This window comes from Thamnophis sirtalis, unplaced genomic scaffold (genome assembly GCF_051295495.1).
Source record: "Thamnophis sirtalis isolate CommonGarterSnake01/CBP01778 unplaced genomic scaffold, rThaSir2_p1.2 scaffold_3, whole genome shotgun sequence".
Lineage (NCBI taxonomy): Eukaryota > Metazoa > Chordata > Lepidosauria > Squamata > Natricidae > Thamnophis > Thamnophis sirtalis.
The window spans coordinates 95,984,216-96,009,005 of NW_028261383.1; the positions used below are offsets into that span (position 1 = coordinate 95,984,216).

The 24,790-nt window shown below is 33.8% G+C and overlaps 1 protein-coding gene across 8 annotated transcripts in view; it reads right to left on the minus strand.

Annotated features, from left to right (window-relative positions):
• Positions 1–24,790, minus strand: part of RAPGEF6 (Rap guanine nucleotide exchange factor 6) — a 149,065-nt gene that overhangs the window by 64,873 nt on the left and 59,402 nt on the right. For 7 of the 8 annotated variants that reach the window (XM_087709553.1, XM_087709549.1, XM_087709550.1 and 4 more), the window contains exon 6: positions 23,076–23,219. In XM_087709553.1, coding sequence (XP_087565679.1) covers positions 23,076–23,219 — 144 coding nt within the window. Of the gene's footprint in view, positions 1–9,279; positions 10,220–23,075; positions 23,220–24,790 lie in introns of those variants that run through there. The other variant, XM_087709554.1, reaches the window with a different exon arrangement.

The following is a 24,790-nucleotide window of genomic DNA, read 5'->3' on the forward strand; positions in this document are numbered from 1 at the left end:
AAGATGGCAGCACAGAGATGTTTCAGATGAAATTCAGAAAAATGCATCTATATGGATCAACCTTTAAAGCATCCTTTAAAAATGTGCATGTTTTTTTTTCATTTTACATTTCAGATAGCCCTGTCAACCACTTCAGATTTTAATTCACTGCTTATACTTTAGGATTTCTACCCACGGTCAACATAAAACATGGTAAGAAATTTGCCCACATTTGCTGCTGTTCTAAATTATTTCTTATAAAATAATCTATGCAGAAAAAAATAATTTAAAAATCTTCTTTTCAAACACCTCCCATCTCTGAAATCATATCATAGAACTCATTGCTTCTTAAATCCTATCTGGCATTTCCTCTTTTATCTTTCAGAGATACATTAAAAACCTGGTATTTTTCAAAGCCTTTGGCTTCTTAATCAGGGTAAGGATGAGAAGTCTTTCCTTTTAACTGATACGTATGTATAATTACAATTTCATGAATATAGTTATATATAATGTGAATGTACACATTACATAATTTAAATCTGGTATTAATTATTCTTGTTAGTTCCTCAAATGTTTTAGCAGAAAAGTGGGGTAATAATTATTTCCCCCCAAAAATATCAGCATCTAAGTGCAATTCTGAAGTTTGACTCCAATGTCCATCATCTGAAATATAAAAATTTTCAATGAAAATTAAATTAAACCGCAAACTACTGACAGTATATAATTAAAGTATTTTGCGTGATTACCTGTCTCCATAAAAATGTCTTCCAACATCTTTAATACCAATTATGATTAATAAAGAGAAGACTACAATATATAGAGTGAACAAAAACTATATTGCTACACTTTTTAGCAATTTAGTTTTTAGAGTTCTGAGAATCAATAAAAGGTATTTCTATATTACTTGTACAAAGAGTCTTATCTTTATCTTAGTCTTCTGGAACCAGGTTTTACTTCCACTGTAGGAATAGTGCTGAAAATCACTTTGATATACAGGATTTTGCTGTATCAGTATTCCTACTGATATACTTGGGAACCAGACAACACATACTGTACATAAATGCAATGTTTAATGTATTTTATATCATGTGTGTATACTTTATAATTTGAAGATCATGCCTAAGGATGCTTTTTCCTTCTATACATTGTTTTAATAAATAAAGATGTCTGGGCTATAATTAAATAATTCCTCACCCACCATGCAATTATGTCCAAATTTATATGAATGTCTGCAAAATATAAGTGTTATCAACTGGCACAATTAGCCTAATCTGCATGATACGTCTGTAATATATCCACAGCTGTGCCATAGGCTCTATTATATACTTTGTGACATTCAGTGTTTCTATGGTAGATCTGAATTCAAAAATATTTAATAAACTTTACTTTCAAAATTATGTCTTACAAGCTTACAAGTAAGTAACATATAATATAATCAAGTTGCAAAAGAATTATTAATAGGCTGAAATACTGTGCCAAAGCCAACAAAATAGAATATGAGATAACAGTTTGATATACTGTAGCAGCTAAAAAAAGAATGACTTAAATTCCATTGAAACATTTTTTTAATTTTAATTCAATCACCATGTCACTTTAGAATAGTATTTTTAGTCTGGACATCTTGTGTTAAATTAGTTAAAATGTTACAAATTAAAGCATACCCAAATAAGGTGGACTACAGTTTAGTGACAGAACCCATGTTTTGTTTACCAACTTATTTGCTTGATAAAAAGTGGAAATTCTTATTTCAAACCTAGACAGATTATGTGAATAAGAATTAACAGCTTTTGATTAAATGACCCAAACATCTGATTCAGTGTATGGCTGCTTCCTTTATGTCTAGCAGGATGAGTGATGAGTCCACCAAATCCAATGAGTAATTGTTGAAAATATTTTTTGAAGAAGATTAAGAGGAAATTTGAGTGTAGATGTTAGATGATGGAATTGAGTCCCGATTATTCCACCAGACAACTAAATTCAATGGGTGAAATATTTTAGAAGTTTCCTAATTACAAGAACTATTTTACAGTGGAATAGACTATTTTAGGAGACACTTTACAGCGTGTGAATTACTGACTGAAGAGTTTACAACATGAGAAAGATTTATGTCATTCAATAAAGAGTTTCAGACAAGAATTTCCAGATAAAAGATTCTATTTAGATTGATTATGCAGGGAACTGAGTAGACTTGATATCAAAAGAAACTATAATACATAACAGTTCTGAAATTTCAACAAAGAGTTTTTGATTTGGGTATGTATATTTTTACTTTCCTATCTAATGGCATATGTGCCGATAACACTGGCACATAATTATATTCAGTCCCAATGCTTCACGATTGTGTGATTCCTCTATCAACAGTTTTTAAATTATACAACAAAGAGGAAGAGTAACAGTCTTATTTTAATTCAATTCTAAATATAGCAATATCAATCCATTTGTTATTTTATAGTTTCACATAATTTTTAGGAAAGGAAAAATATACTTATTTAGCATTCATAATAAATTTATGCAGATTATAAGCTTATATATAGCATGATAACATATTTGTAGGAAAGACAACTCTAATTACAGTCATTGCAAAGCTATTTGTAGAAAAAATATGTAGAATTTCATAAAGAATTTCATGAGCACAAAAAAGTAATTCCTCATTCAAAATGTGTAAGAAAACATTCATATGCTATTCACTGTAACCTACAATGAATTTAAATACTGGATGCATACACGTATAATTTTATTTCCATTGTTCTTTTCCAAAGTCCGTACTTTTATATCTTATATGCAACATTAATTATTTTGGGTGAATTACAAGGGTGCTTATCAGTATGCTTCTATATTTCCTCTATTGGTTTTAACATTATTTCAGACTCCATATAGTAGATTTTTCATCTTGTCATTGGTATTTTTAAGCAATTATATTACAATTGCTAAACTTTAACAATGTTTCTGTTTCAAAATTATAATTCATTCAACTGCTCTTATTTAATTTTCAGTAATGCAAAAGATATTATATATCCCATATGGACTCTGGGTTGTGAGGTATTAAGGAAAGGGACGAAAAAGTGTAACTGTCATCCATCAGATAATATTTATAAGGCGGCTAACTGATTAGTAATTTCCGTACCTATTTGTAACACAACAAAAATTTTGAAGGAACAAATATCTTGAAATAAAGAAAGGGGGGGAGACGTATTTATAGATAAACTACTTAGCTCTTTAGAAACTTCAGGATTGATTCCTACATAAACCTTCCTAAGATGCAAATCAATCATCAATTATCTAAATGGACATCTAAAATTTATTGCTCAGTTGGCAAGTAAATCAAGAATTCTTAAGTTACTGTCTTAATTATAACCATTCAATGAAATACAAATTAAAATTTTTATGACTCCTTGATTTCTACAACAAAATAATAAAATATATTTTATAGAAATATAGAAGCATAATCTATGGAAAATAAAGTTTTATTCAAACTTATACAGAAGCTGTACTGATTTATATCAGCAATGTTCACAAACCACCAGGAGCACCCACTTCCAGGGGTTATTAATAATTATGGAGAATGTTAGGCAAAACCTGAGTTGAAACTGGGGAGACGCACAGGCAAAGGAGCCATGACCAGAAGATTGACAGATTCAGTCTCTGGACAGAGAAGCAGTTAACCCATTCCTTGGATTCTCTACTCAGCACCCTGGAGAAAGTTATCTTTCTTACTCAAATGAGCCACGGTGGCACAGTGGTTAGAATGCAGTACTGCAGGCTACTTCTGCTGACTGCCAGCTGCCTGCAATTTGGCAGTTCAAATCTCACCAGGCTCAAGGTTGACTCAGCCTTCCACCCTTCCAAGGTGAGTAAAATGTGGACTCAAATTGTTGGGTGCAAGATGCTGAGTGTAAACTGCTTGTAAAACACTGTAAAGAGGTATATAAGTCTAAGAGCTAGTGTTAGTGCTAGTGCTAAATATAACTCCATTATAGATGGCAGAACACAATATTACAGATATGCACCCTGATGTAATTATGTGAGCTATCATGGAGGATATTTCTCATGCTCTGCTGCTATAATTAGACTTTTTTTTTAAAAAAAGAACTTTCTCATATTGAACATCCTTTTCAATTCTACCATCCCAGGAGACATATATATGAGCAGCATTAAGATATACATAATATTCACAGGAATAAAAAAAATACTATAACAGTTTTTCCCTAAAATATATGGAACATTAAAATAATTAAGCTAATCAATTTTAAGAACATTTTCAAAGGGAAAAAAGATAAGATCATTCCAGTTATGGTAAAAAGAGTAAAATATATGACAACATAAAAGCATCTATGCTTTTCCACAGATATTCCATCTGTTTTTAGTTTTAGTCTTATAGAACAATACTTAAGCACTGAAACTAACACAAAACAATGCACAGAAAATCAACCATAAATATTTTCAATTAGTAGGCACAATGTTTTAGGATAAAAGTATGAATTTTTTAAACTATCAGAAGTGAAGTTCCCAACTTATGATCTCTGGACACAAATTCAACTTTTATTATACAAATTAATAGGTGGTTATTAGTCTGAATTCCACATTGTGACAATTTCAAAAACTTACAACTAATATTTTACAACTATACAAACGCTTACAAAAATTATGACCTGCAATCTTCAAATCGCAACAGAAGCTTTACTTTGCCCTCTGTTTTTCTACATACAAACACATTAATACTGACAAGAGTTCAGCAACATTTTAATTGGGAGTAACTAAAATAAGTATTTGCCAATGAACTAAAAGAGCTATTTTTAAAATTGTTTCTTAGAGTTAGAAGCTTTAGTGGGGATTTCTCCTGTTATTAAAATCTTCTTATTAATATTCAGTGTTTATCAAGAGATTATGAATGTCCTTATTCTGCAACAGTAGCACACAATTCTTTTCAGGCTACATATTGAATGGTGTTTGTGGGCCAGCATCACTAGTCAGGTCTGATTAGTTTTAAGAGACAGATTTGAAAGCTTGAAGGATAAAAATGAACACTAAAGCACAGGAGACAGTGTTTGGGGAAATCATCCACCCTTTCCTGTTAAAAGTCCAGTGTTTTTTAAAGAAAGAGCTCGTATCTATTGATCTATTTTTTTCCCATGAATATGCCAGTTGTGCCAAATAATAAATATAATAATGTATTCACCTTTGTTCGCAACAACGAAAGACTCAATCAGAATCCTGTTGCTTGCCAGGGTGTCTTTTCTTTTGATTTACTTTTTAAAAAGAGTTTATGAGCAAGGAGCAGCTGACTGGGAATCTACATAGTAATAGACGCACATATTATTTAGATCTTTGTAGGTGAGGCTATTCCCAAGTAAACCATATTGTGTTTCCTCAAAAATAAGACAGGATCTTATTTTCTTTTGACCCCTCCCCCAACACTGCCTTATTTTCAGGGAGGCCTTTTTATTTTTGAGGTGCAGGAGACGGCGAGTATGGTCACCTCATGGCTGCTGCTACGTTGCAATATTTTCAGAGACGGGCTTATTTTAGTGCATGCGCTCAAAAGCCTGCTTGGGCTTATTATCCAGGGAGGTTTTATTTACAGGGAAACAGGATATGATTTTCCCAAAAGAAAATGGAACACAACACCACTGAAATTGAATTATGTATAAATAGCTGGGATGTTATCTAAATTAGATAACAACCACTTCCAACTACCTTCGATGCCACTTCTCTCTTTTGAATGAGCTCTGCTAGTCTGAAATGACACCCTCCCCCCGCTTTTTTGATTGTCTCCCCAACCAAGAAGTTCAATGGAAAAGCTGTTGTGATTCACGTCTGTACCATGGAGCATAAAGAAGCAATAGACAATCTAGGGCCACTGCAGGTACTCCTTCAAATGCCAGCTGGAGACTTATTGTCATGTGAAAAGTAAACCACTTGTTTATTGTATCTCTAGCAGTCGTTAAAACTGAGTGCTTGCCAAGGTTTTATGATCAGTTGAGAATTATAATACTCCTAGCATCACTGTATCTTGGACCTTGATCTACAGCATAGGATGTTGATGTATAGCATTATTGAACCTGTCTTCTCCAATTCCCTAGCTGTTGAATTTTCTTAACAATCGGAGCAAACTAATCGCATGCCCAACAACACTTCTCCCTTTTTCCTACTTTATTTAATCCCAACATGGACTCTCAAAAATAGCTTTAGGGGTTTCAGGGACTTTCCAGAGAAAATGTTATGGGACTGTAAAAGAACAGATTCACACTTTCCAATTCTGTCAACAGGAATTGTTACTGCTAGTAAAAATATATGTTAGGTTTCATCTTAAGTTTTCCTCTATATTTAAGTAAACTGTTTCAGACATACTCTTAACAGGTATATGATGTTATGACAAAAAATTTTTTACTGTGCCAGGTGAAAATTACAAGAGTAATATTAGACTTTCATTAGTAGAACAGGTATATTGTTTCTGATTGTGTAAATGACTTACAGAAACATTAATATTAATTTCCTATCTTCATTAGGTCTATGATATTAAAGAGATTAACTTTAAAAATAAAGAACATGATTGAATTGTATGTGATATTCAGCTTGTCTCATGTGATCAATGCTCTCAGAATCAACACAGATTACTTAATGGAAGGCTCCTTAATTTACTATTCAAATGTTATTGTAGTACAATGTTAAAGGGGGGAAAATCCAGATAAATGGGTTAAAATATATTTCATTTCTTATGACCTACATCTCATGTATCAAAAGAAAAGTGTTTCGTGTACATAATTGAATTTTTAACAGCTGTTATAAGCGCAAAGAGTTCAAGGAATTCTGAATGTCAAATGCAAGCAACCTGTATCCCCAAAGGTACCTATATGGTTAAACAAAAAATCGGAAGAAAAAATGGTGTGCCATAACTCTTCGGTAACAATTTTAAATTAAATGCAGTTTTTAACTTCAGAGCAAGTTGGCAAGATGCAATCATCCAGGATAAAATAACTTGGACTACTAAACTAAAACTGGGAGTAAAACATATATGCTAACTGCATCTGAACAATATATGATTACTGCAACTTATGATTAAATTCAAGCACACCAGTCTGAGGCGACTGGGTTTTCCTCAGACACACCCTGCCTTCAATCACTCCAGGCATCTTTCAATATGAGTATATCATTTCTCTTTTTTACTTTAGATTTCTCTAATTGGGGGAGAGAAAATGGGATTAGAAAACAGACCAAAGGCATCTGAGTTAACTGAAATTATATACATTAATGATACAAATATAGTAAGATGATGCAAAATCTGTCCTTACATATTTGGTCCTAATATCTGATGCAAGTACCTATGTCATAGGTTTTGTATCGCCATGAATCTTTCAACACTTGTCTGTCCCTGACCCCTAGTATTCCTATGAGTCAGATGTTATGTTAAACCAGTCTTTCCCAACCAGAGTGCAATTCTATGTGTGGCCTTTCAAGACAGATTTCTCATCAATATCCATTTTGGCTTGAAAAAATAGTAGACAGGTGGCTGTCCAGTCTTTTCTTAAAAACCTCCAATGATGAAGCACCTACAACGTCTGAATGTAAGCTGTTCTACTATTTATGCTCATCTTCATATTTACACATTCAAATAGGCCCAATACAAACAAGTCTGCCATTTTAGGAGTCAATAAATATTCACTCAGAATTATTTCAAGGCTCGCTGTTCTCAATCTGCTTTGACTTCTTTACATTAACAAGCAGCTATATGGAATTATCTTCCCTAACACAGATTAAAAAATCTTGGAAGTTTTTAAAACTTTTTAAGCCTTTTACAACAATAACAAATGAAGTAACAATGAAGAAAGCAAAATATGAAGTGAAACCAGAAAACATTTTAGGCCCCAAACAAGTCCTTATGTGAATAACTGTTTACCAACAAAAATACAGTGTGCTTTAGCAAGTAGCTCTAGAGTAATAGAAAAGTGTAAACTGTCTTTCTACTCTAATGCCAATACGTTGACAGAATTCATTCATGGTCTAAATAAATCATAATTATCTTTGTTTGCACAACATATTAGTAATGTTTTACAAACCCACAATAACTAATCTAAAACTAAGCAAAGGCTTAACCAGTCTTTGGTCTCAGTTTAGAACTATAGTTCAGTGTCTCAGTGACTGCAGTCAGAATGTTCCATCTTACAGGGCTAGTGGTCTGTTCTTTCCAGAAACAGCAAGGTCAGGACTGATTGATTAAATCAGAAAGGAATAACAGTTCCCATCACTTTAATTCACCTGACTAGAGAAATATAACAGTACAATGATAATGTTGGTTATATACTGTTTTCTGTCTTTGCTCTCATTTCTAGGGACAAAGCGAGAATGAATGTGTAGGATGATCTTGACAGTTGTCATAGCACAGAAAACACAATGTTGTGACAGTCACTAGAGAAAGGGGATAGATCAGCAGGAGACAAGGGATGGGTACAGCAGAGTATCCACACCAAAATGAACCTTTAGGGATTTTTTAAAGGGGTCGGCAAGGCTGCTAAGAAATAAGCTCTTAGCAAGAAAATGACCAGGAGGATACAACTGGATTGAATAGAAAATATGCCAGTTACATGAAATAGCCCCCCAACTGTCTTACAATTTACCAAAGAGCAAAGTTAAGAAATAATTCTCTTCACTTATCAGCAGATGCTTGAAAGCATTATAGGAGAACCAGGTTAATAGAACTCAAACATTTTAATATATTTCTAATTTCCCATGTCAATCAATTCTATTATAAAATATATATACCTCAATTGTTATTATTATTCATAACATTAAGGGGGGGGAATATCAGGTATACTTTTAAGGTATAAAAGCTCTATGAAGGTTTCCTACCACTAGGCAACAGCTAAAGCTTAGCATCAACACAGAGAAAACTTCTAGAACTAATTAATTACACTAAAGATGCAAATGAATAAACTTTTATGAAGGCATAATTTTTCACAAATAAGATTATACAAATTATGTAAAGTATTTTTCTATAATATTGCAGACAGATGCTCTTAAACACTTACAGTCCAAAGTATATGCAAAAGCTGAACCACAAGGCTACATGATTTCAGAAAAGATTGATAACTAGGTCAAAGAGCAATATTAAACATTAATGCACTGTGCTAGATTTAAAGATATTTTTCTCATAGAATTGACTCAGATAAGATCAGTTCTATAGTACAAAGAATTTCAACATCAGAAGAAAATCAACAGGAATTACATATGTGAATATTTTTAAGAGTTATTTATTTTTTACTTTATTCAGTCAGAGGGAAAACCTACTTATAAATCCTTACTTACTTTAGAGGCCCATGGTTGCAGACAATTGGCATAACAACGAACAAGAAATGCCATTTCCTGTGTTTAAAAGGAAAGCTTCCACTTGCAAACAAAAGTCACAAATAATAAATTAAGTAAGATCCTTGGAAGATTCTTTTTTATAAACTATAAATCAAAGATATGGATCTTCAGGCACATGATTAGTCAGATTTTATATTCACAGTGATTTTTAAAAAATTATCATTCAGCAGCTTTCATCTTGCAATGATTACTGCAAAAAAAAATCAGTCAAATTTCAACAAGCAGGTAATTTGACACATTCAAAAAATTCAGCAGTACTTCTCATTTAAAAAATTAACATCAATGAGAATATGCCTGAAACAGCAGACATAGAGTAAATTCAGGAATAGCCTGAAAGTTCATACAATAATTACAAAAAGATGAATATTAAATTCCTCTTAAGATTCTTTTTCTCTGTTTCAAGGCACAGTTAAAGCTGGTTCGTCTTCAGTTTCCCTTTTCTCATCTTCACATTTTATAAAGCAGGAACAGTTTTGCTAAGAGTCTTCTTCATTAAATCTTGGGTGTCCAAAGAATCCTGCATATCAAAGTTTCTTTTTCTTTATACTCTTGCCCACCAAAGCCGCAATACTGAATCCACACACAGCCAGTATCTTCGGAGGCAAAACGTGAGTGTGTGTATGAGGTCTAACAGGTTTGCATTGTAGAATTTCTCAAAGCTTCTGCAATCAAAGCCATTTCCCTCACACCCCCAATGCAGAGTTTAAAATGCTGCAGTATAGGCTAAGAATTCTAATGCAACAACCAGATACCATGGTTAATCCAAATCAGGCATTTTCCAATTAAAATTTTTCTAATACATTACAAAAAGCAACATCCACAGCAAGACTGAATGGTCGAGTCCTAATTCCTACTATCTTTGCTCGTTTCTCAGCAGCTCCCTCAGGAAAAGCTCTCATCGATTGGATGCTCCGCAGCAAGATGAAATATCTAATAAGGAGGGGGGAGTGTGGGAGGGGAATGGAGCTAAAAGGATGACATCACCTGTATAGAAAGCCTTTAGAAACTGCATTAGATCAATTGGCTACTGTATCTGCAGATGCAGCCAGAGCATCTTTATTGACCAAGTATAAACACATCTCTGTACAACAACAATTCAGCAAAATGCAGTATGTTACATTTCATATCACTCTGCTGATCTGACATTGCACACAATTCCTTTGGGTGTTTTATTTTTAGCCACTTAATCTTGAAATCTGTGCATCTACACACATGGTTTTTTTTCCTAAGATGTGTTATAGGCAAAGAATATTTCTAGTTACTGTGATTTAAAATGATTAAGATATTTCCTTCATTATATACATACTGATGATCCCTAAAAAAAATTAAATTGGAGAGCACAAACTTTTTCTAATATTGTATAAATTGATATATCCCTTTTAAATGGATATATCATGCCTTAAACTATATCAAAGCTTTGATATTTGAAGCCTTAATATTAAAAATGAGAAATAATGTTGTTAGCCATCATGGCAAAGAGCCAGACACTTTGAAGGATTTAATGGTGTGGATTCAAAATGAACATACATATCTTCTGTGCAATCAGTTAAGAGGGAAATACATGAACACTGTAGCTACAAGTTTAAAAAAACTGTTGCCTACAAAAGCACAAAATCCAGATTTTGCATTAAATAAGCACTTTTATTTCTGGAAGCATTTTTTTAAATTTCTTATTTGAAACTCAAGCATTGACCAAGTGTTCATATTTCATCTGAATCCTAAAGACAGATTGACAATACTTTAATGATCAAAGCAGGACATTTCACGGTTGGTAATAAATGCCATTCATTCGCAAATTCACATCAATTTGAGATTAATTTCATGTGTATCTGCTAAAAACGTAACAATGTTCTCAGTTTTCCAATGATCAACATGCACATATTTGATCACCTGATTGAAAAAATGTTTTAGATTTCATGATCTGGCGCAAAAAACAGGAAATAGTCATATCAAAAATTTTGTTCAAGAGTGTCTTTCTTGGAAGCTCTTCAATCCAACAGATATTTTTTTTAAAATCTTTTTTAAAATTAATACCCACTTGGTATATCTTTAGACTGCTGAGAGGGGATATGTGTCTAAATATTTTATTCAAGGAATCTCTCTCTCTCTCTCTCTCCCTCCCTCTCTCTCTCTCTCTCTCTCTCTCTCTCTCTCTCTCTCTCTCTCTCTCTCTCCTCCCTATAATTGAGAATATGATAGAACAATCAGCATTTAAAAAAATGTTTTTGTTCATAAGAAAAGGCAAAACCATCCTCGCTATAGTAGCAACTCTGTTTAAATAAAGAGTTCTGTGAGACTGTTCCAAAGTTTCACATAGAACACCTAAGCAGAGTACCATGTCTCCAATAACTTAAGGTAATTATTTAGCAATATACAGTTCTTCCTAAATATAACTTGGTTAAATAAAACATAACTTCTTCTATTACCTAAATATTAGCAAATACAACGTATAGCCTAAAAATTGCCTTTTAAAAACATTTTACTGTGCCATGCAATTCAGTCCACTAAAGAGTATGGCATGAATGCAATATTTCACAGCTACTATAACTGTGAGCCCAATAATGGGTGAAAATTCTATTTCCCCTTTAAGTGAAGATGACATCATCCTTTTCCCTTTCTTACAAATCAGACTGCAGCTACTGCAACTCCCTGGGGAAGATTTTACATGCAACACTGCCAGCCTAACAGCTATGTGCAGGGGGTAAGACTAACCTAATTCTGTGCTAGACTAGAAGCTTCAGAAATTATTTTTTTAGCATTCCCAAGCCAAAATTTTATGAACAAATTGTATATTGTGAGCAAATGTAAAATGATCAAAATGTATTTGCAAAGGAAGTAATGCTTTTACAAATATTTTGTACGATTTATTTCAAGCAAATAAGTCTAACTTTAAAGATACAATGTGCTATACTAAGCCTGTCAGCAAATAAATAAATAAATAAATAATTTAATAAAGTTACAAATGCAAACTGTATACTTTATTAATTTAAAAATATAATGAACTTAAAAAGGAAGAAGCTCAAGAGTCTGCATTAGATATGGATGGATGCATAGACAGAAAGACAGATGTCAAGCTGTAAATTTTCATTCTAGATTGCATTTTAATCATCTTCATGTATTTCAAATGTTTGCTCATATTTTTAATATTTCCATTAGAATTTCTCCAAATGCCCCATATGAAAAAAAACAATTCCAAAAGAAACATGAGGACACACTATATATGAAATTTCTGGATCTATACAGCAAATAGTACTGTAGTTTCAGTAAGCCATTATGCTCAAAATGGAATTCCAGAAGCTAAAGACTCACAGCACCTGATAATTGGAAAGCTGAATGACATGTTACAAAGCAATGTAAAAATCTTTATAGTTTGGCAAACAGAAGTGCTTAACATTTTAATGACAAAGGAGGTCATCAAAAGTTTATTGTAACATATACAAGTGTCAGTTTGAAATGTGCTCTGGAAGAGAAAGGGCCAATGGTGAAAATTATTACTGGCAGATGGGACAACATCTGGCAGCATCTCTACTATGCACTGTATCTTCTGTGATTTAGAATAGCTAAAACACCTACATCATTTAAGCTTCTCTATCTCAAATTATTTTGTTTTCAAGAAAGGTTAGAATTATAATCATGGCATTTAAAAAAACTATTACTATTGTAAGGCTTTGTAACAAAATTATTAAAAATATCCCAATGAGCTTTCCACAGTTTCTTCTTTATTATAATACTATTATGTTTCAATATTAAACAAGGAATGTGTGTTCAATTTCACTGCAGTTACAGCATTCTATGGACTAAAAATCCTACCAAAATAATGTATAAATCAATAATAGTAGAAACATATAACCTATCCTGAGGGAAAGGGAAAAAAGGGGAGGAGAAGGGAGAGAGGAGGGGAAATGTAAGCAAGAGGCTGTCACTAGAACAAAAATGATGTAAGCTTCTAAAAATAGAACTAGAGATACAGAGGGAACAATAAAAAAGGACCATAGATTCAATTTCCCTCTAGGCATTGTAAGCTCCTTTTCTTCTCACAGGTAATATACTATATATTTAAAAATTCTTTTCTTATTTACAGTATTTGACATTTTTAGCTGCATAAATTCCATCTGATTTACTTCATTCACTGTTGATTCATGTATTAACCATATCCATACACCATATGAACAAACAAGTGATTTCTTACATTACTTACACCTTTTTGTAAGTAACACTGAATTCCTCTTAAGAATGTTACTGAAAATTAAAATTATTTAATCAATTTTAAATTAATAACTTGCAGGTTCAAAGACTTGCTTTAGCAGAACACAGGCAGAGGAATTAAAATAGCAAAAGTATAATTATATACAAAATAAAAGCATAGGGCAGCAATGTTCCCTCTAAGTTGCATGCATACTGTTTGTGACCCTCACATGCCCAGTCATGAGACACAGTTGCCTGCTCACTGTCAAAGATGATGCATTAACACATCAGGGAGGGAGGGAGGGAGGGAGGGAGGGAGGGAGGGAGGGAGGGAGGGAGGAAGGAAGGAAGGAAGGAAGGAAGGAAAGAAGGAGGGAGGGAGCCTTTCATCCGGGAAATAGGTTGAAGCCCAAAAGTAATCTCATGGACTCCAAACCAAAAGAGATTAAGACTGAGCAGCAGCAGCAAAGGAAGCGGGAAACAAAAAAGAAAGCAAAGAAGAAAGGAAGAGGAAGAGAAAGAGAAAGGAAGGGGAGACTTCTCATTCAGATCTACGTCAAAGCCCAGATATCTTCTGCCAGGCTACACAGTAAAGGAATTCCCACTGAATGACATTGGGGAAGAAAAGACAAAACAAAGGAAACAAAGCAAAGGGAAAGAGAAGACAAAGCAAAGGAGAGAACAAAATACAACTTTTCAATTTTAAAAAAATAATTTGAAAACTTATAAAGTATGTTGCATGCTATTTTTCAAAAATATAGTCCTCTTGGGCCAAATTTGTCCAGACCAACTCAACCGCTGCTTAAAGATATGACCTGAGCATCTGCTTGCCTGGTTTAGAGTGAACACTGATTAACCTTTGCTTTTTATTCAGGCAAATTCATTAGAAGAAAAAAAATCCTTCCATTCCCAGCGTCCAGTCAGAGCTGAAGAAGTTTCTTGGATGAGAAGCAAAACATCTTTAAAGAAAAAATAAGTCAGTCCAGTTGCCTTATGAAAAAGTACCTTTGGGACAACCATGACCAGAATGACTGAGAATATCCATAGACCTTTAGCCATGCACATTGGAATGAACACCCTTCAAATGGTGTGGGAGTATTCAAGGATTTCCCCCCAAAAAATGCAGACTACAGGAACAATTTGCACTACTCAGGTGACCCTGAGGACACTGATAAATCTTCACATGCCTCTCTAAAAGGATGCTATTAACCAGCTTTCTGCAAGGAATATAAGTCCTTCAATACCCCACCATCCAGTCAGAGCTGAAGAAGCTTCTTGATTGAGAAGCAAAACAACTTTAAAGAAAAAAACAAGAAAGTTCAGTTGCCTTATGAAAAAGTACCTTTGGAACAACCATGACCAGAATGACTGAGAATCTTCAGAGACTAGAAGAAAAATTATTAGCATATCCCAATTTCATATTTTCCCCCTAAATTTGAATGAAGACAAGTCTACATTTTCTTTTGAAACACTGCCAATCTCTCAAACCTCTGAGTAAGACTTAGCTAGTGAAAGGAACTAAATCTCCTTCTGGGTATAAATATTACTGTTATCATATTTTTTTAAAAAAAATTAAAAAAATATTATATGACCATCCTTCAAATATCATATAGATATGGCATATTTAAACTGTAATGGAAGTATCATCTAACATATCATTTATTAACAGATTTTAAAGTATTACCAAGAATTCTACGCAAAACACAACACAAAATTTGGCTGCTTGGAAGATGGCATAAAAACTCATGTCATGTGGAAGGAGAAAATTATAACAAGCTTCCCAGTGCCTCAAAAGGTAAAATAAAACAATAAATCATGTTGCATATAAAGTTCCATACAAAAGGAACAATGACCAATAGTTTTCACTGATCTTGTTCCACAAGGGCAACCATTTTCATTAGATAGCACTTTACTGAATTCTCTACCAATGTAGTTAGAATGACAAGAGTTGGGCCTTGAAAAAAAAGCACTCCAATACTTGGACAGAGCTGGAGCCTTCTGTAACAAGCTGGTTGGGTGCACAGAAATTACATTTCCATGCTTTGATAGTCTAAATTAGCATTTGCTAGATCAATTTGCAGTTCTACATCTGTGATACATTACAAGAAGCCCTTTTACAGGGCATAATTCCAAGAACTCTGATTACAGTCCATATGACAGGGTGTTTTGTTTTTGTATGAACTATCTTTTGCCTAGCTGATTGGAAATTATTAGGTAAAATTAGTGGATATAGTTTTAAGCCAATACATGTGAACAGAGTGTTTATCATATGTAAAACAACAACAACGTGATTTCTTTTTTTTAGACATTCATCATGCTATCTTAGTATAGGACAATTCATCACAGAGTGTTTTGTGCATGACATAGAGAGTTTCAATTGAGCTGCTATCCATTTGTGTCATGAAAATGTTCCATGTGATGTGGAAGCAATTATTTTATTAGGGCAATGCAGCACTTTGCAATCAAAGAGGAAAAGATGCGTCAAATTTTGTAAAGCTAGTCATAAAGCATGCCAGCCATTCCTGAAAGAACCTGTGTCTTTATTCCAGAAAGCCATGATTCCAGAAACAAGTGTATTTGATTTAAAGTGCTCCTCACAATTGCTACTGGACATCTCCTTACATATATAAATATGAGCTATGCAAATGTTGCATAGCTCTATTATGTTATATTAGCTCTATATATTGTATTGTATTGTATTGTATTGTATTGTATACAGTACAGTATAGTATACAATACAGTACAGTATATTAACTTTAAATGAGAACAAACATGCACAGAAGCTGATTTAAAGAAGGTCTCTGTGAGAAAAACAAATTGAAGTCAGGCCATGTTTTCAAATACTATATTTTTTGGTGTATAAGACACACGTTCCCCTGCCCCCAAATGTGTCTTATGCAGAACATGTTGCCAAAGACCCCCCACCTGCCGGCCCCCACCCTTCAGCCGCTGACTCCCAGCAATTTGACTCCTTGCAGCAAACAGCCAGGCCAAAAACTGGACATGCAGAGGTCAAAAATGGGGCACACAGAGGCAGTGATAGGTGGCCACAGTGATGGGCGGTGACGGCGATGATGGGTGGTGGCGATGCTCTGCAGCCTGGAACAACTGATAGGAAATATTCCAGGAGGCAGATCCAACTTCCAATCAGCTGCTTGTGCTAAACCAAGCTGTGCTAAATCTGACCAGGCTGTTTGCTCTAGGAAGTAAATTGCTGGGAGGCAAAGATAGATTTTTTTTCATGATTTCCTCCCCAAAACCTAGGTGCGTCTTATGGTCTGGAGCATCTTATAGTCTGAAAAATATGGTACATTTAATTCCTTAGGCAACTATCAATTTAACATAACATCAGTTCCATGTCCACATAAAGACATCATATAATCAGAATTGGTGCTCAAGTTCATAATAGAAATAATATGGAAACAAGGGCAGGATGAAACTATGGCTGGATGACATCTTCACAAAACAAGGCAATGCATATGATTCATAAATGACAGAACATTGGATTTTTAGTCCTATTTCTTAGACTTAGAAATATTTTATTTCCAGTAATTACTAGGCTAGAGTAAACTAGATATATAATTCCAAACATGATTACATTCAAATTAAAATGAAGATGCTTTGGGAAATGTATGCCAGATTATGAACATTACTTTTTCACTTCTATGTATCAAATTCCCTTATTTCTTTCAGTTTTGCAAAGATTGCAAAGTCAGAAACGGAGAAATGAAAATCCTTCCTCAACTTCAAAAATACAATACATTCTAAGATAGGTCAGCATCTGTTTCTGAGAACTGGAACACAGCCCATGTGACTCCTTTCTTTAAAAAAAAGGAGGGGAAAATACATGAAACTGGAGTTCAACACCTGTTCTACACAAAAGACAAAGTATTATACACCAAAATAGTGAAACATATAAAGGAATAAACCTTCATTAAAAGAATTTAGCATCAGCTGCACCACGCATGCGGGGGGGGTTGTGTGTGCCCCCCCCACGGCCCATTTTTGGTCCCAGACGGCTTCAGGGCGGCCCAAAATTGGGCATGGGGGTCATGCATGCATGCACTGGGGGGAGGGGGTCACGTGAGCATTGTGTTATGGGTGTGGGCACATACATGCATGCTGGCACACACACGTGCATGCTTTTGACACACAAGGACAACAAGGTTTGCCATCACTGTATTAGGTCTTCAGCACTGAATGATTTGCCATTACTAATTACTTTTTGGCAAAACCAACGCGAATTAGTCCTACACTCTCCATATAACTTTAATCATGATATTTAGCATGCAAAAACTTCTTTAAGAAAAAGTTATTTTTTTATTAAAAATATAGGTTTTTTTAAAACTTAATGTACACTGGTTTTTTTTTAGAAAAATAAAGCGTATTTCACTTTAATACTTATATCTCTGATATCAGGCATTTTGATTCAAATAGACATCAACAATTCCTAACAGGAAAACACAGCAGAATGATTTTCCTGAGTAGAACGCTGATTGGAAAAACCAGACACATTTTAAATAATGAATTAATTAATATGTTTTCCAGAGAGTATATTCTTGAACTGTCTCAAGCTCCATATTGAGAATGGGAATTCTTTTTGCATGTTATGCACTGAGCACAACAAACATACACTCCTCTGTTTAAACAGATGAGAATGCACCTCAGGGTTCCACTGTAGAGTGCCTGGTGCTGTGTATGTTCGGTTGGCTGCTTGCAGACATTTCATTATGAAACCAGGTAATATGATGTTACTTCATTTGGGCAATGAAACTTCTGCAAGGAAAAAAAAAAAACCTCAGACAGTCCAAGGTCTCCATATATAATGGTTTGACTAACAATCTGGACTATATAGCAATAAAGATGTTCCATTTTTTTCAATATATTTGAATCAAATGTGATTGATTTTTCTCTCTCAAGGAATGTATCAGTGACGTGCAGTCAGGTGAGGCAGGGGAGGCACAGCCTCACCACTCCCATCATGAAAAGAAAAAAAAATGTAAAAGGAAAAAGGCAAGAGCTGAGGTCAGGCTGAGCTAGCTGCCTCACCGTGGATGACTCTGCTTAACTTTTTTAAAGAGTCTCTAAAAAAGCGCCCTCTACTATGAAAACAGTGTGCCTCATCTAGTCTGAATGAGAACTGTGTGCCTCATCTAGTCTGACTTTAGGCGTTTTATGATTACTCGAGCAGAATTAAGCAAGGGTTAAAAGCCTAAAAATTCATGATGTAGGTCAGTGTTTCTCAACCTTGGCAACTTGAAGATGTCCGGACTTCAACTCCCAGAATTCCCCAGCCAGCGAATGCTGGCTGGGGAATTCTGGGAGTTGAAGTCCGGACATCTTCAAGTTGCCAAGGTTGAGAAAAACTGATGTAGGTGAAGCACGCCGTTCTCCTGCCTCATAGTAGAGGGTACTCGTTTGGGCGGAGACCCGAGGCAAGAGCAGAGTTGAAATGCTCTCTGAAACAGCTGGAAAAGGTACGTGTGGGTCGGAGGGAGGGGGAGGAATTCAAACTTCATCCTCAAGTGTAGATCCCTCCCCAAGTGTAGTTTGATTGCAGGCAGAGCCACATTGCCTTTTCAAACCTGTAATCAGTGAAGCTGGGCTGGATCCTTCCGGGGCTGGGAGAAAGTATGTGTGCTCCACCAGTATGGCTCTTTGACTGGCTTCCTGCCTCCTCCTGTGGTCTCCTCGCTAGTGCTCTCCCTCCCATCCAACTTTGTGTGTGTGTGTGTGTGTGTGTGTGTGTGTTTGTGTGTTTGTGTGTTTGTGTGTGTGTGTGTTTGAGAGAGAGTGAGTGAGAGAGGAAAGGGGGTAGGAGAGATAATCCAATCCAACTTGTGTGTGTGTGTGTGTGTGTGTGTGTGTGTGTGTGTGTTTGAGAGAGGGGGAGGGAGGGGGAGAGGGAGGAAGGAGGGGAAGGGAGAAGAAAAAGAAAAAGAAAGAAGGAAACTTATTTCGCAAAGGAGAAAAACAAATGCTTTCGCTTTAAATCGGAACTGAGCATGCCTGGCTGTGGAATTCTGGGAGTTAAAGTCCACAAGTCTAAAAAAATTTGAAACCCACCACTGTGTCAGTGCCTCACCAGCCATAAACCTCACCACACGTCACTGGAATGTATATATGCATTAAGAATGTAGAGAGTTTTTTTAATGAGGCAATGAACTAAAATATATTTGAGTAACATTAGTCACATATTAAAATGGATGAAATCACGATACCTCCAATAATAAAAAGGGGGCATGCAATTGCTCTTTCATGACTAATTTAAGTGTGATACAGATTGGTCTCTTCTGTTCTAGTAACAAATATCCAACTTCTTTAAAATGATTTCATGATACTTGTTTCTTTCAGAAATAAACTGCTAAAAGGAAACAGAATTGCTTATTAATTTGTCAATGAAATGCCTATTCTTAAACTGCTTTTTTAAAAATATCTGATATGTTGCTTTAGAATCCGTAATCTGGAATTCAACTAGAAAAGCAGCTTCCTGTAAACAGATGACAACATCAGTTAACACCATGACAGACAGGACTATCAGCTCTCCACATATGATGTTAAACCAGCAAGCATGTTTTAAAAAAAATGGAAGGGATCTGCCCACTCTGCTCAATCAATAGAAAATACTCAACCACATAATTTTGCAGCATTCCCATGTAATGTTTTGTAATATATAAGTCAAAACAAACACTTTTTTCCTTATAAGCACTTAGGTAACAACAACTGAAATTTTTAGAGATGGCATACTAAAGTAAATAACCATTTTTATGCTGCTTGGGAAATTTCTTGATAACAGTTATGTCTTTCTTTTGTAAACAAATGTGAATGTCATTTTAATGCAACATTATCACAAACCACAAATAAAAGCCTGAATTGGTATACAACCGAAGTCCTTTTAATTACATGTTGAGCTCAGGTGAGATGAGCAAGAACATGAGATGACCCAAAAAGATTTTGGAAGCAAAACAAAAAGAACATTATTTTTTTCCTTTCTCATGTTTTTTTTCAAAAATAGATGGTGAGTTAAAAACAGCTTTTTTTTTTAACAATAAAGCTGAGAATAGGTCAACTGAAATGAAGAAAATTGAAATAAATTACCCATGAAACAGCAATAGCTAAGTTATCATAAGAGCATACATTCAACAGCATTATTCAATATTATAAGAAATTACTTTTCTTAAAAATGATTATATAACATGCCTTAAAACTGCCAGTAATGCACTGTGCCATTTCTCCACATGTTCATAATTATATACATCTTTATCACAACCTAAGTTTGCTTCATGTTTGCTTTCTTACTCTCTTTTTCTTCCCTCCTCCTCCTCCTTTTTGTAAACAAAATACTGTAGCCATTTGTAAACAAAATACTGTAGCCACTTTTCTGCTAGGAATAATTTCTATTTACTTTCACAATCATTCTCATACAAGCCTGCAATGCTATTAAAATTATATGTATTTGGGTAAGTTAACCAATAAAGGAAACCTAACATAAATCTAATTTATAAGTACTAATACAAACAGGAGAAAAAGAACAACCAACAGCAAAAAGCTATTTCTGCATAAAAGGCTATTGAAAAAACACATTCAAAATATCAAATGCATTCAAGGAAAAAAATCTTAGTACATTTATATCTTAATATATTAAAACATTTTTAAAACATCTCATCTTCTACTGTTTTTAAAATAAATGATCATTAAGAAACTAACAGTTGTAGTTTGGATGGATGAATGCATGGACGGATATGATCCTAAAGTAATAATTTATTTGAAATTAGCTTAGTGTGTTATACGTATCTGATTTAATATATTAATTGGTACATAAAGATATTAGTATGTGATATATATATATATATATATATATATATATATATATATATATATATATATATATCAGCTATATAGTCTAAAGAAGCTTTATCTAACCTAGAAGGTTTAATAGAGTTTAGTACTGCTAGTCACTGGGAATTTGGTTAACATCAATTCCAACGTATCTGGAAGAAATGAGTTTTTATTCATTTGCTTAATAGTATTTATATTCCACTCCAATGTGCAAGAACTCTGGGAAGCCTGAGAAAAAATATATTTATATCCTTTCAGTTTCTTTGATCCTTGAACAAAGTTGAAATTTAAGGACTTAAATTTAAGAAAGCAGTTTTAAAGGGAACAAGATAATTTTCAAAACTGTTTTTGCATGTGTGATAGAGGTGCCTTTATTAGAATATGTATGCTATCTAATAAAGGAAGGATGCTTCTGGGATAAACTCTAAAATTCTGGAATTCTCTTGCAATGGTTGAACAATCCTTATGTTTCTTAGTTTATGTGTACTTCGAAATCTTCTCCCTTTTAGAAGCTGGAATACTGCAAAGCAAAGAACCAATAACCAGCAACACCCCACTTCTGAAAATTCTTCTAGGCTTTAAAGTAGCCCTATGGCTTCTCTTTAGAAAAGGATTGACGGGTTAAGCAGCACTTTGTTTGAAAATATCTTTTTTGTAAACAAGCAAGGTGTATCAGCAGAGCACTCAGGACATATTCTCCAAATGCAACAAGTGCCCAACAACCCAAAATGGTGGAGGGCATATATTAGAAGAAATGAGGAGTATAAATATAATCATATACAAGTAAAAAAGGAATGATCAGCTACTGCTAAAAGACTGAAATATAATATACAAATAACTGAATAAATGTGCATCACCTTCAATATATCTTTTAATGATCAATGATCATTAAAATAAGGTACATTTATGAAGAAATATTCTATGCATTATAGGGATAAAAATGCACATTAAAAATACCTCCCCCATGAAATGTTATTTTTGAAACATGAACAATCACCAAACTTCTAATATCTGCAAAAAAAGACTAAAAGTAAGTGCTTTCTTATTCTATAAATCAATCCCTAGAACAACTTGAGAATTCATCTCAGTCCAAGAAAGGGGATGGGTGGTTTGGAAGAGAAGGCAGTTTCAATTTCTCATCTGTTTTTAAGTAAGTTTTAACATTTTTAAAAATTGTTTTTATAAAAATTTGTCTAATTTCATTCCTGATCAATCTGAGCAATTTTAAAACTAGCTTTTGGGTCTCTGAGTTAAGCTGATGGAAGGTAAACAATCTTGAAAATTCATTACAATTTGATTTGTCAGAAGTTATTGTTTTTCTATGATGCTGAAAGACATTACAAACTAGGACAAAAAGAAATACACTATTAAATTGAAATTATAGCTCATTGGACACAAAAAATGACTTACCAGGCTCAGCATGAATTTTCTTCATGGTAGCTAAACTTCCACAAAATATTTTTAAACACATTTCAATGTAAAAGCTCTCATTGTCCAAAAGTACTAAATTGCCGCAATGTTGATCTTTAGACTTTATAGAGCATTCGAATGAATCTGAGAGACCTAAACTGCTTTGAAAGATTAACTAACATTTTATGATTCTAATTTTATGTAATTTTATATATCTCTTCATTTGTTCCAACAGAAAATCAAACACAGTGAGCGATGAATACAGGTCGGTAAATAATTAACAGTAGAGGAAATACACTCACGGAAAGGTAGCTACTAACATCCACATTATCTGTAATGGTCTGACGTTCTCCTCTCTGATTAATCTTCCGAAACCTCCGGCGAGATTGTCGAAGAGGCACTTCCCTCTGCAAGATATTGTCTTCATTCTCTTTTGAATTATCTACCTGGAACACATGTTCAGGATCCTGATTAAACATCCAGTTCTTCCATATCACTGAAAGTCTATGTAAGTTTAAAAAATTCATCAAGGCAGGCTCAGCATGAGTTAATACTGTGACTGTGTCATGAGAAATCCACACAAGTTCCTAAAACTAAAGCAACACTTCTTCAATTACTCATTACAATGAGCTGAGAGGCCACAATTTCCTTCCGGGAAGCAGTGTTGTTTAAAAAGAAAAGAAAAACCTAAGTAACACTACGTATCTATAAAAACCGTTCACTGTATTTGAACAGTTCTATATACTTAAAATGGCTACCTGGACAAAAATAAACTGTACTATTATGGCAGTTATTACAGTTTGCTACTAAGTTCTATTTGTAAACCACATGTTGAAGTAGAAAATTATCAGATTCACTTCATATAAAGCTAGAATACTGCCTCTAGTTTGTTTCATGAAATACAAATCATAAAAGGTTTGAACTTAATTTGAGCAATGTTGATAACTTGTTCTTTTTCATGTTCATTTATGCTATAAAAAGAAAGTCTACATTCACATTTCCTTTGGAACTCTCAGCCGGAAAGAGCGGAGACAAACACATATATACAAAAGGAGACATGAGATAATTCAAGTATGTGTAAGAAATATGCAGCAAAATATATATACATATATATTTCAAAACAAGCTTTCCTTAATTTTTTGTAATGTGAAGATTTTAAAGGCCAAAAGTAAATATATTTGTATAATTATTTTCAAAATAGGGAAAATTCCTTTCATTGCCAAGTCTTTCACCCAGGAATTTAATAAGAGTTCTATGTTTTGTTGCAATTACTATATGATTAAATTTTTGAAACCATTATTAGATAGCCACAAAGTTAGCATATGCAGAAACAACTGATTTCAAATAGTGAATTAAACAGACATCTAAATGACTTCCACTAAGTTAATGAATCTTAAAAATGCAAATCTTTGAAAAAGACTGAATAATACATAATAGTTATTTCAGGAATGATCCATTTATGACAACAGCAATGTATTTATCCATTTATCAGAGAATATACACGGACACTAAAATATCCAAGTGCTTTCTCCAGAAGTTTATAAATATAATAATTTTGTATTTAAGTACAATGACAATAAAGATTATACTTATAAATTATATATGTATGTTATGTAAATTATTTAAGCAAATCATATTCTTACTTACTTCTTTTATTAAAAAATAAAGCATACTTTTAATCCATCAAATTACTCATGGTTTTATTTAGTTCTAAACACCATTGCAGATGTACCTATAGTTATCTTCAGGCTAGTTCTCATGCTACATAATATGCTGTCATAATGTCATGCAAGAGGCTATCCTGGTTGCTACAACAGAGCCCAGAATTCAAAAGAAAATATAACATACAAATATGGTTGCAACATACAAGCTGTATGTGTACAGCTTGCTGTACTTGAAACATCATACATATTACAAAACCTTTGAGAAGGGGTAGCTAGGCAATTATCAGACATATTATCAGAACTATAATTCTGTTTCAAAAGTTTCCAAAGAAGATTGAACTACATGAGTCAGG